This window comes from Budorcas taxicolor, chromosome 16, assembly GCF_023091745.1.
Source record: "Budorcas taxicolor isolate Tak-1 chromosome 16, Takin1.1, whole genome shotgun sequence".
NCBI classification, from domain to species: Eukaryota; Metazoa; Chordata; class Mammalia; order Artiodactyla; family Bovidae; genus Budorcas; species Budorcas taxicolor.
The window spans coordinates 30,935,967-30,949,881 of NC_068925.1; the positions used below are offsets into that span (position 1 = coordinate 30,935,967).

Genomic DNA, 13,915 nt, shown 5'->3' on the forward strand with positions numbered 1-13,915 from the left:
AATAACATTTCCACCATCTTTTATATCAAAAATTCTTGACTGATTATACAACCTCCTCTAGAATCCACTCACTGTAATCTGTTACCAAGCAAACAAACTAAGGCTTAGTTTATCATAAATAATCTTATGTCATCAAATAAATAACATTACAGTTTAATGTCAGTGACAATGGCATTTAAAACATACTTTAGGATAATTTTATAATACAAGCAAAAATAGAAAAATAAACTCCCCCTACACATAGTTTTCTTATTGGAAAATGACTAAATATACAAATAAAGAATGGATGCTATTTTTTTTCTAAGTCACAGGAAATGGGTTTGCATGATGTAATAAATATTATCTGCAAGACAAACTTGAGAAAATGCCCCCTTGAAGTACATATTTCTTGACGGAAATAAGGATATTCAGCTTGAATTGCTGCCAGCTCTCTGTCCCACTGCAGAGCTGCTGGTTACAAGGATGCGAGGCTGCATGGACCCAGGCCACGGTCCCCCAGAATGCAGCACACTCCGCTTTTTTGTCGTGTTAATTTACTTCTCTTATTTTGGATCCTGACTAGCATTAAAAGTGCATCAGCAACTCAAATATTAAGAAGACTACCTCCTTTTGGCAGTTTTTTCCTGTTATTCACTGATACTATTATACTTTATATTTTTAAGAATTGTGACCTCTTTGGAAGGGGGTTTATTGTAGATAAAAGGCCTCTAGACAGGCCTACTACAGACTTCATTAAATATTAAAAATTTCTCTGAACTGCACTTGTTAATGAGCTAATGAGCTATAAAGAATTCAGAAATTCTAGGACCTGTTTTTCGTTTGTTTTAACAGAATAAAGACTTACTCGGGGGCTATTTCTTACGGTATCTGGAATGAAATATATCATGATGGGATTATCTTATATTAAACATAGAAAAACCTCCAAAACTGTTTTAGAAATAAAACTGAAATCTTCCCTAGTCCTTATCTTTTTCCTCAAAAGAAGAAACAAAGTAGAACTTGAAGAGAGAAGAGCAGGAAGAGGAAGGATGGAAGTCTGGCAGCAGAGAAACAGGCCAAAGGAAAACGTACACAGAATGTGCCCCCGTGGCAGTGTTACTTATTGAAGCCAGGCAGAGATCCGCACATGGTTAGTACAAGTTAACACCTAACTCAGCTTTCATACCCTCAGAGTCATAAAGCTCGGTGTACCGGGGACAGAGCGCAGAGACGGGGAATATTCAGGGTTTATGGAATCAGGAGAGAGAAATTTTTCAGCAGAATTAACAGTCATGTGATAGATGTGCTCAAAGTTGATCGGAGAGGAGATCAGACCGGAGTGATGATGAGGGGATGGATAAGGGAGACCCGGCTATCAAAACAACAGAAAGAAAAAAGGTAATGAAAATGGATTCACCAGATACATGTGACATTTCAGACAACATGCAGATAGAAAACCATGAAGCATCAATAACTGAATCCATCATGAAATACTTTTAGGCCTTAGAAAGTTAAATTTTGTAATCTTCTTGCCAGTTACTTGAAGAGTTGATTTGCAAAAAGTCATTTGCCTTGTAAGATTATTCTCTTTTATTGCTGTCATCAAGATGAGTAGAAACTGGACTTTCAGAAATACAAGTAGATTTTTGAAATTTAGTTCAGTGTTCTCCTTTGATTGTGATATAATCAAAACATGGCAAAAAATCTAAACGAAAACATTAAGGATAGAAAAAGCAAGAAATAATTAAAGAACAAGTGAACCTATTAATACAACCAGCCTCTCACCAGAAGCGTTATGAAAGTGTTCCTTGAGAAACTGAAATCATTTATTGTATTTATAGACTTGACGTGTTTGCTTTTACTGATCTTATCTTCCTATAATGAGTAACTCTAGAAGATACTGTATGCCTGGTGGTTCGTGCCTGCAGTGTAGGAGACCTGGGCTCAATTCCTGGATCGGGAAGATCCCCTGGAGAAGGAAATGACAACCCACTCCAGTATTCTTGCTTGGAAAATCTCACGGATGGAGGAGCCTGGTGGGCTGTACAGTCCATGGGGTCGCAAAGAGTCGGACACGACTGAGCGAGTAACTGAGTGAATGGGATGTACTAATGATCGGTTTACCTGTAAGGAGCCCAAGCTTATCTCCACTTAGACACCTATAGTATATGTTTGTTTTTTAACAAGAGAACAACCTTTTCTTCAATGTTCAAGTGTAATTTTTTAAAAATGAAATAATGTAACACTAAAGGCATAGACTAAGGTCCGGCTAGTCAAGGCTATGGTTTTTCCTGTGGTCATGTATGGATGTGAGAGTTGGACTGTGAAGAAGGCTGAGCGCTGAAGAATTGATGCTTTTGAACTGTGGTGTTGGAGAAGACTCTTGAGAGTCCCTTGGACTGCAAGGAGATCCAACCAGTCCATCCTAAAGGAGATCAGTCCTGGGATTTCTTTGGAAGGTATGATGCTGAAGCTGAAACTCCAGTACTTTGGCCACCTCATGGGAAGAGTTGACTCACTGGAAAAGACTCTGATGGTGGGAGGGATTGGGGGCAGGAGGAGAAGGGGACGACAGAGGATGAGATGGCTGGATGGCATCACTGACTCGATGGACGTGAGTCTGAGTGAACTCTGGGAGTTGGTGATGGACAGGGAGGCCTGGCGTGCTGCGATTCATGGGACTGCAAAGAGTCGGACACGACTGAGTGACTGAACTGAACTGAACTGAACTGAAAGACATAGAACAAAGTTTTTGAAAACAAGGACTCTAGTTTTTCATGTAATATAATTTGTGGATATATGGAGACATCACTTAGCACCCAGTCACCTTCTCTTATGGGAATTTTCAAAGTTCAGTTCTTACGAACTATGTTTCAAGAAAACATCCCAAGATCACCTCATTAAGACAGAGATTAAATGACTTCCCAGAGAGATGCTGACTGATATTCTCATGAGTTGAGATGAGGTTGCTTTGTTAAAAAAAATCTGATAAATTAGGGAAGCTTAAAATTTAGAGATGTGTGTTAAATCAATACTTGCTAAGCTCTTTTCCAAAAGAAAAAACTATTCATGGGCATATAACTATGACTTTAAGAAGTAAAATTACTTCTTAAAAGTTTAAAAGATCATTGATCTAGAAATGTATTTATTAACAATTTTAGGAACAGGTGAAAGACTAGGAGAAGTTTTATGTCCAAAAAAAAAAAAAATCTTTTAGAGGTAAAATATGATTTTTTAATTCAGCTTGAGACAAATCTATTCTTTATTACCAGTATCCACTTATGAAAAAAGGTAGATGACAAAAAGGATTCCAGGAAACTACTACAGTATATACTTGTAAGACACACATGCTATTTTATATTAATTGCTTATATTCTCATGGTTCACTAAGCCACACATAAAAGATTCACCCTGATATAGGAGACAAAATAAAAAATGACTCCCTACCCTTACTATCTTTTCCACACTCGTGAGGCAAACCACTGTTTCAGTATCATTTTGGTACAAAGGAAACAGAATAATCTTCCAAAGACATTCAATAAACTTTCTAAGCTTATAAGCATTTCACAGGAAGGCAATACTGATTTGAATAAGTTAAACATAAAAATGTCTGGGGTACATGTTCTTTGCACAAATGACAACCTAACTTTGGTATTTGAAAGTGCTTCTTATATATGTTAACATTAGATGAATTTAATTCTTCTTTTTTGGGGGGGGAAATAGTTCATTAAATATAGAAAACTACAGTGGAAGGAACATACTAAAATCTGAGATTAAAATATCACAAGGTTTTCAATACATGTATACATATATATATACACACACAGATACAGACATGCATATTATTTTCTTTTCAGACATGCATATTATTGTGTTGTTTACCAATGTTTACTCCAAGATAAGCACAGTTCTGGTAAGACAGTATATCAAAAGATATTTGTTAAGTGATTAAATGGATGCTTATGAAAAGTCTCAGCTTTTATGTTCTTAGCTGGTAAAAGGAAGAAAGTCAGGTGAAAATAAAGTGAGACTGTGAGAAACAAGAGTTCAGACACATAACATTTTTGCTACAATAAATACTCCATGTACAGGTGAACAGGTTTCAAAAATTTACACCAATTTCTTGTCCTGGAAATTCAAAAGTGTTTATATGATAAGAAAACATGAAATGAACATTAAAAACAGAACTGCACTGCTAGGGCAAAAAACCACTTTTGTTAATGACAAAAGAACCAGCGAGGCAGTCAATGGTTAACAAGATCAGTGACCCAAATACTGAAAATCAAGAGGTCTAATGGGAATAAGTAACCAGCAGAGAAGGCCATGTGTCATGGAGTGAGATCAGGGATGAATCTTTGGGAAATGCTATCTGAACTTATTTTGCACAGTAATTAAGACTGGATCTTATATTGAACAGCAACAACAAAAATAGAGATTTCCTTTAAGTGGTGGGAAGGTAAAGGGAGGAAAAGGAGGGATACTGTGATACAAAAATTATTACTATGTTTGAAATTTGACATTTTGCTTCTGTGTACATATTCAGGGTGTAGAAAGACCAAATCTTATTGTGTACGAAGGTCTGAAAGAATTCTGAAACATTAGCAAACTAATTTTTCACCTGGTCAAGCATTTCACCTGGTCATTTATTTTATTAAATCCTGAAACTATTTCACCTTAAGGAACAAACTGTGGGATAGAATAGAATTTACAGAAAAATTTTCCATAATTCTTTTTGCTATGTTGTTGGAATATAATGAGAGGAAACTATATTCTTTTTTGTGCACAAATATGAAGCAAGTGTGAAAGAAAGCTTAATTTTGAAAGGATAATACCCCTTAAACCTTTGTTCACTACTGAAATAATTTTGTGTTTGTTGATATGTTGGTTTGTAACATATGGATGTATTTGAAATTTGTATTCCTCCTGGCAGGCTACAACCCACAGGGTTGCAAAGAGTCAAACACGACTGAAGTGACTTAGCATGCATGCACACATCCCTCCAAAATGCTAACTATGTAGCAAGTGTTAAAAACTATTTATTATTTAAATTTCAAAAAGTTTCATTAAGATAGTATATAACACTTGTTCTATCAAATGTAAGCTATACATATATTCACATTTCAACTGTTTATCACAATTAAAAATTTATCTCTCCTAAGGTACTTTGTATGTGACACTGTAGCTTCCATTAAAAAAAAAGACAAGAGGCTTTGAACTGTATGGTTCTGTTACATTTACTTCTGAGAACAAAGGAAACCCAGATTGAGGGATTTCAGACTGGGGACTTAAACAAATGTTCAGAATGGGAAAGGAATAGAGAAAATTCTGAAATCTGATTCCCAGGCAAAAACTGAAAAAAACAGTGTAATAAATATGATAGATAAGTAAAACAGCTTGCGACCGTTATTTATACTCAAAGTTTTTGGCTTAATATTTATGTTCAGCCTTAAATTTCTTACTTTGTTTTAATTACTATATCAAGATTGGCTGTAATCTTTTTGCATACTTCACATCTACCCAGCACAGCTAATAAAAGTCCCCATTTCAAAAGGATAAACGACTATTGTGAATGATTTGAGAGGAAGGAACAGTACTATAATCACATAATGTCTTGATAATTGGTAAAAAAGAAATGACAGCAGGAATGTCATATTCATTCATAAACAGAACGAACTGCTTAATTGAGATATTTATAATGTGGGACTCAGATTCAAATTAATGCAGACTTTTTTTGGTTCCTTCCTTGAAATGCATGCAAGACTACCCTTAAGAGTTTAATAAAAAAAACTTCATTGTACAAATTGTGTTACCTGTTATTTCTTCTGTCAGTGATAGATGTTTTTATCTTCTATCACAGTAGAGTTAGTAATGTGGGTATTTAACAGACTTTCTTAGAAAGAGCTTTGGGTTCAGATTCACAAATCATCTCCCAGACTGTCACAGTATATAAATTATGCCTAAAATTCTGTGCAAAATCTAGATGCTGTCACCACTGATCAAAAGAGTCACGTTAAAGTTTCAAAAGGAAATGGCAACCTACTCCAGCATTCGTGCCTGAAGAATTCCATAGATGGGCTACAGTCGACGGGGTCACGAAGAGTCGGATACGACTGAGTGACTAACACACATAGTTTGAGAATACCATAATACTGAAATGGTAAGCATAAACAAAGTTTGGCTAATTAGCTAATTCCAGATTAAGATTAATATTCTTAATCTCAATATATTAGGTCCAAGAATCCAATCTTCATGTTGTTAAAAAAAAAATTTTTTTTCCAATTTGTACTTTTTTAATATAAGACTGACTAGGTAACATGTTTGTAATTAGGCAAATGAAAAAGATTTAATTTCATGATCAGATGAGAGGTGTGACCATTAATGAACAAGCTAATATGGTTTCAATGGGAGGTGGGCCAAATATCTGTGTTGAATTGCTATAACTTAGTGAAATGTTAGTGATTTGGTAACAAAGTTATGAATCTTGGTATAGAGCCTCTCCATATCTGGTTTATTTCTCCAAAATGGTAAATGTAGATATGGGAGAAGTTTATAGGAGATGCAACTAAGTAAGAATTGGTATGCTTGTTTTTTGATATGTAGCTAAATTTAACATTTTTTCATCAGTTATGTCATCATGCATCTTACATATATCGTGATATTCTGAGATAAACATTTCTTCATTACACCAATATACCCTTTCAACTCATAAGTATTTAAACACACACATATATGTATATATACACACACATTCATATTTATATATATATCTGCTCCCTCGCACCTTATTCTTAACCCCATCTATAGTCACATTCAGTCTTCATTTCTCTTACCATGGGCAGGTCTTTTAGGATCTGTATTCCATCTCCGGGACCCATATGTGCTATGTGGTTAAAATTAGTTGGGTTAGAAATTAATTTATTTCTCATTTCTGGATCTCGTAACATCTCCCTGTAAGAAAAAACATCTGTTTAGATACTTTTGTCCCATGACAATCTAGATAATTTTAGAGAAAAGTATATTCAATTTTTTTCATACAAATAAACTGTGAAATCATGTTAATAAGGACAGAATTAAAATAATAGAATATACGAAATAAAATTTTAACTTAGAAGATTTTGTTTTAAATTTAAAAGATCTTATGCTTTTTGGTGGGAAAACAGAGTTAGTATTTAAATATGAAACAAGTTCTTACTCTACAGATAATTCTGACTATTTTATGTATGTCCTTTTAAATAGTTGCTAATATATTAGAAATGTTTTTGTGTGTAACTGGACATACTACCAGGCTACTCCTCATGAAGAAAACAGTTAATCTGCATAGATATGTTCTGTGTTTTTTATAAAGGCCCACATTCTAAAACTTGTAACTATTATATATACATAGAGAAATGAATCAAAATATGGTACTTTAATCTAGTACCTACTCACAATTTGGAGGGTATTTATCAAAATTACACTGAGAAATACATTCATTTTTGCAGTTTCTAAAATCACAGAGAATGACAGGCTTTCAGAGATCAAATTTTCCTTCCAAATCAAACCTAGCATCATCAGCAAACAGCCCTTCTGACGCTGCGAGCGTCTCTGGACGAGCACAAATGAAACACCGACCTCCTCTGCTGCATTCTTTCCTCTTCCGGAACTCTGAAAGAGTAACGCCTCTTATTGTTAATATTCCTAACCATCTGCTTCCGACTATTATCCGATGTTTCAGGAACTACCAGTTCATCCCCTTCTGTTAAAAAAAAACAAAAGTCAGAAAAGAACACTGATGTTCTTTAAAGTGCTAAAATGCATTTTATTCATTAATCCCCAAGATGGTACAAATCTCAATCAATACAAGCATATGCAATTCTGATTTTAAAAGTTGTATGCTGATAATCACAGTAAACAAGTAATAATTTTCAACAGAACATATGTAAACAAATATACGCTGAAATCAAACATAGCTTACAAAGTATATTTTCACTTTTATTTGATTATAAACATAAAATGGTACAATTTTACTAGGAGAAAAAAAGGGAAATGTAGCTGCCTTGGTGTCCCGTCACTTTGGTTACCCCATCCTCAATATCTCTATACCAACTTCTCCCTCCTTCCAAGTATTCGTTTCAATGGCTTAAGATGTTAAAAAGTTCTTATTGTTAACCTGCACAGCAATCAGGCATAAACTGTGAATTATTCACAGAAATGATACCAATTAAATGTTTCTCTCATTGCAGGCGGATTCTTTACCATCCGGGCCATCACGGAAGCCCATTACATATACTAAAACATTTTCTTTGAAGTTCCAATTTATAAGATGTGGAGTAAAGGAAAGGACTTGTGTTTCCTATACACTAGTTTCTTTATGCTAGTTATATACTAGTTTTCCTATATACTAGTTTCTTTACTAAAGGTAAGAATCTTATTCCTATTCCTACTCTCCTGATCTTGGGGGAATACATAATCATATACACCTAGTCATCTAATGTCCATATCTTTCCATTTTAATACCTAGAAGTAAACAAAACTCTCAACCATGGATGCTGGAATATGGTGAACATACTCTAAAATAGACAACTGTATCCATACAACATGAGGACTATCATTCTCTAAATAAGATAAGGAAAAAGAGAAAAGCCAACCTTTAGAGAAGTTTTTAATAGCCAGAAAGCTAAAGTGAGAAAAAGGAAGTGAAAGAAACCAAGGGGGCCTGTAAGCTAAGCCAAAGTAACATGATCAGTAAAAGAGCAACAATCTCCTTGTAGCAAAATAAATAACTTAGTCAGATTGCTTTCCTAATACCAAAAATTAAAATGATAATTTTTAAAAAGTAGAGGAGAATTTGAGAATTATGAAGGTAAAGCAGATCTTGGTGAGTAACAGTGGCAATGGGAGGTTTCGGATAGCCAGAAGGCTACAAAAACACTCTGAGCTCTTGAGAGATGAAAGAGAAATAGACAAAATAGGGAGAAGACAAGAAAGAAACAGAATCTCCAGGAAAGAGGATTTCCTTTCCTTTGCAAAGGACAAAGACTACTATGTTGTCGAGTCTTCCTTCTCCAATCTCCACTTTTACTCCTGGCCTAGAGTAGAAAGATGAAAGCATAAAAAGAGACAAAATGGAAAAGGTTTTGCTCTGTAGACACAAACTGGATAATGGACACATTTTAAGATTATCATGGTTACACACAGTGAGAACGGGGTAGATTTAATCTTACACAAATATTTAGAGTTCCTCTAAGAAACAGAGGGCTTCCCAGGTGGCGCTAGTGGTAAAGAACCCGCCTGCCAATGCTGGAGACAAAGGAGACTCAAGTTCAACCCCTGGGGTGAGAAGATTCCCTGGAGAAGGAAATGGTCATCCACTCCAGTATTCCTGCCTGGAGAATTCCATGGACAGAGGACCCTGGCGGGCTATAGTCCCTGGGGTAGCAAAGAGTTGGAGCTGACTGAGTGAGTGACCAAGAAACAGATACAAATTTAAGTATCGAGTCTCGGAGGGAGGGGTCCTAAAGCACAGGTTCATGGTGAATCCATCACTGAGCAGGACTCATTTTAACACTCGAACGTCCTTTCTCAAGTCAAACTGAATATCCTCTTAGCATAGGACTTCTCCTACAGTCACCTGTCTGTATCCCAAGAAGCCTTCAGCGCCAAGAGGATGTACCAGAGCACCAAATCTGAAGCTAAGCATTTGTGTGTACGTTAGTACTAAAAACAAACAACCAAAACAGAAACAACAAACTTTTGATGGTTTTTTGGTTGTTGTTGTTAGACAATACAAATTTATTGGAAGAGTGTGGGGGAAAAAAAGAAAGGCATAAAGAATATAATTAATCCCAACTACCCAGAGATAACAGCTAAGTATAAACATTTTAATGTGTTTTCTTAATGGCAATGTTTTCCTTATATTTAAGTCAATTTTAATTATTATTTTTCAGTACATAATGTACCACTAATTACATCTGCATTAACTAGCTCTACCACAAAAGATCATAAATTTATGATACCTCTGTTATGGAGAAATTTGTTGCTAAGACATGAGAATACTATATAGAAGGCAAAATTATAATAATCTCTGTTAAAAATCAGATTTTAACTGTTCACAACTTGCTTATTTAATGAGATGTGTGCAGTCTCCCCCTGGCTAGGACTCACTCCACTACTTTGGACACGGCCCTCGCCCTGTCCCGGGGCACTCAGGAGCCCATTCCCTCTCCTGACTCTGGGCCCTCCAGTGACTTTCCTCTTGTCCCTGCTTCTTCTGCTGCCCACGTTGTCATCAGCACTTCAAAAGTTTTAAGCCCTATGCACTGGCAGAAGACGTAATGCAACAGTCCCGAATCAGTACTCTGGGTGAGTTTTCACAATTTTAGTGCTACCAATTTTGGTTAAGTTCTACAGTATTAGAAGTACAGAAGAGACATTCAGTTATACTTTTTCTATTAACCTCAGTAATCCACAGAAAAATAACAAGGTAGGTCAGAAACAAATATTTTGCTTATACAGTTATGTGAGCCTGAACAGAATGACTTTTTGTCAAGTAGTTTATCCCAGGATACTGAGGGTATGATGGTGGTCAACTGCACAGATCCTAGAGTAAGGTACACCTGAGTGTAAGCGGCTCTGCAGTCAGTTAAGTGGCTCTGTCTTTGGCAGTCAGCTTAGCGAGAATGTTTCTATGAAGCTCTCCTATTAATGTGTATTTTCTTACCTGCCATTTTATTTTTGAAATATATCAATCTAATCGTCTCCAAGCCTAAAAGATTTAATGATCCTTCACTGTTTAAGGGGCGAACCTAAAATAATAAAAAATAAAATTAATATTTTAACAAGGTTCAAAAATTAAATCATAAAATTTTGACATACTTGTAAAGCACACATTCTTAAGGCCTTTATCTTTCTTCTTCAAAATATAGCCTTCTCAGAAAATCAACAAAAAATTAAAAATTAATTCTAACTAGAAAGGTATAAAATTATCTAATTTGTAATGATAAAATTTTAAAGAAACAGTATTCTTGGCAAAAAAAAAAAAAAAAAGTGAAATATATTTAAACCCTAAATTTAACTTTTAAAGCCACTAGCAAGCAGATGATGATGCTAAGATATTAATACAGATACTTTAGGAATCTTATTTGAACTAAATGTACACACAGGACAGAGATAAAACTGTACATCTATGAGGAAAGGAAGGTCTGTCAATAAATGGTGATGGAGCAATGGGTATCTACATGGAACAAATGAAACTGAATCCCTACTTCACACATTACACAGAAAATCAATTCCAAATGGATTACACATAAAGGTAGAGGGCGAAACTTTTGAAAGGAAATAAAGATCTTATCTTTAAGACCTGGAGGTAGGAAACAGTTTCTTAAGGGGGGAAAAAAAAAACAACCAAAAACCATAAATAATAAGAATGATGTATTTAACTACATTAAAATTTATAACAATGAATTTTCAGCAATAATAATAAACATTCACAAAATACACCATGAAAATTAATAGATAGGTCACAAACAGGAAAAAGATTCACCACACCTAACCCAGTATCTACAGTATATGAATAACTTCAATAAATCAATTAAAAACAATGATCAACTAAACAGAAATAGGGATAAAAAACATGACCAGGCGTTTCACAGAAGAGGAAATATGAACGATGAAGAAGCATGAAAGATTATCAACAGCATAGCCAACAGAGGACATACAAATGAACACTTCATGAGGTAGCACTGGATAACCTCAAATACATTAGTCACAAAAGTTTGAATACTGACAATGGCATGGGTCGTTAACGAAGTCATAAACACATGGTAGGAGTGTCGACTGGTACAGTTACTTTGGAAAAAACTGTCTTGTAAAGCTGAACACGTGCATTCTCTGTGTCCCATCAATTTCGTTCCTTGGCATATGACTTAAAGGAAACTCCTGCACATACACACCTGAAGACATATGCTGCAGTGTTCACAATAGCAAAAAGCTGGGAAATAACTCACATGTCTGCTAATCAGAAGAACATATAGTGATCTATTCACCCAAGAGACTACTTTATAGCAGTGAAAAGCAATGAAGAAAAATATAGTACAATGTAACATGGATAAATCTTAGAAACACAGTGAGTACATGAAGAAAGCAAGGCAAAAGATGACACATAACATTTTATTACCTCAAACACAAGCAAAACGAACAACATGTTGCCTAGAAACATTTAAATATATAAAAATTCTGTATTTTAAGAAAAGCAAGGGAATGATGAACACAACGTTCAGGATAGAAAATACATAGGTAGATTCAGTGATATTTTGGTAATATTTTGGCTCCTAAGTTATTTCATAAGAGGTCAGTTTATTATTATGCTTCCTTTATACATATTTCAAAATTCACATGGTAAAAATAAAAGGGAAAATTAATTGTAACCAGTCCAAATTTATAAAATCAAGGACCATATTAGTTGTTTTATAAAATGTGGCAGTATTTACAAGAGCTTTTTCCACTGTTAAGGTTTAAAATTGGGGCAGATTTTGAAATGAGATCTTGGTTAGTTTCTGTTACTTATCCCTCTAAATCCTGTCCCTCAACTAATGACACATGCTACATATATCAAGCTATCCTTCTTCACTTTTTGCAAAATAGACATTCTATAGCGGTAAAAATTTATGTTATCATGGGGGAATGTTAAAGGAAAATATCGTTTATTAGGAATATGTGAAACCTTTATTAACAGAGCTTTGGTTCTAATTTTAATCACTTTTCTAGCCCATGAAGTTTGTCCTCACAGGATTAAAACTACATACTGTTATGTGAAAAACAGTAAAATTACAAATGAAATGCTCCTTCAGAGTTCCTTAAAGTGAAAAGTAACACTGGCATTTTAAGTTACAGAATGTATTATAGTTGTTCATTATGATAATAATCATACTTTATATAGTGAAACTAAATGCAATAAAAATAGTATGGTGCTGAGCTACCTATAAAATTAACCAGCTTGAGTTTTCTTTTTTCTCTTAGCAAAGTCCCAAATTCCCACTTTTACTATTACATATGACAGAAAATGCTAAATTAGTGAAAAATAGCTAAATAGTCATATAGTGTTTCACTTATACTCATTTGTTCACTTAGCCCATATGCTTCTTTTCTTTTTCTGGCCACACCACACGGCATGTAGGATCTTAGTTCCCTGACCAGGGATTGAACCCATGCTGCAGTGGAAGTGCGTAGTCTTAACCATTGGGCTGCAAGGCGGTCCAGGCCATATTTTAATGTTAAATTACCTTTTTGAGTGGGAGAGTCTGAATCCATTCCATGGAGTTCACATCGAAGATGTCAACTGCATTTTCACTGTACACTGAGAGATACGGTGCATTGTAACCTGAGAGACAGGAAGGAGAGAACAGAAGGCTGATTACCTGTAACTTAAATCCAAAACATTCTGAAAGATCTATGCTAAGGAACTGTAGAGTGGAATCCCACCAAATTCCAGTATCAATACAGATTAGCCACAGCAAAACATTTTTGAAGTAAAAAACCCATCAATCATAAATGAAGAGGTTTTATGGCCATTATAATACAGAAGGAGTCTGTTAACACCAGGGCTATAATATTCCCTTGCCCAATACTAGTTCTATAAAGGGGTTTCATTATATTTAAAATAACTGATCCCTAAAGTAGTTAAGCTCTTGACAGTGAAACAAAGCTACCGAGCAGAGAAATCTTAAGAATTAGGTTCACATTTATGAATGCTTGGTAAAGCATCTGGCACAAAAAATGCTCAACATATACTTATGGATGAACTGAACATCAATAAATGGTTGCACAAACAAAGGTTAAATGATTACGCAGGCTAAGATCATGAATTTTTGGCAGAGCTATTCATAAAAGCCAGATGTTCCAATTCTCATTCTAATTCCAACTCACACAACACTCTGAATTATTTTCTGACCAGGATTCA

At 34.9% G+C, this 13,915-nt stretch overlaps 1 protein-coding gene across 1 annotated transcript in view; it reads right to left on the reverse strand.

Annotated features, from left to right (window-relative positions):
* The window catches only part of CDC42BPA (CDC42 binding protein kinase alpha), a 296,230-nt gene that overhangs the window by 5,327 nt on the left and 276,988 nt on the right, over nt 1–13,915 (reverse strand). Inside the window, exons 33-37 of the mRNA XM_052654292.1 lie at nt 13,239–13,336; nt 10,679–10,763; nt 7,591–7,714; nt 6,810–6,927; nt 1,166–1,351 (exon numbers count right to left, since the gene is read on the reverse strand). Coding sequence (XP_052510252.1) covers nt 1,166–1,351; nt 6,810–6,927; nt 7,591–7,714; nt 10,679–10,763; nt 13,239–13,336 — 611 coding nt within the window. The remainder of the gene's footprint in view (nt 1–1,165; nt 1,352–6,809; nt 6,928–7,590; nt 7,715–10,678; nt 10,764–13,238; nt 13,337–13,915) is intronic.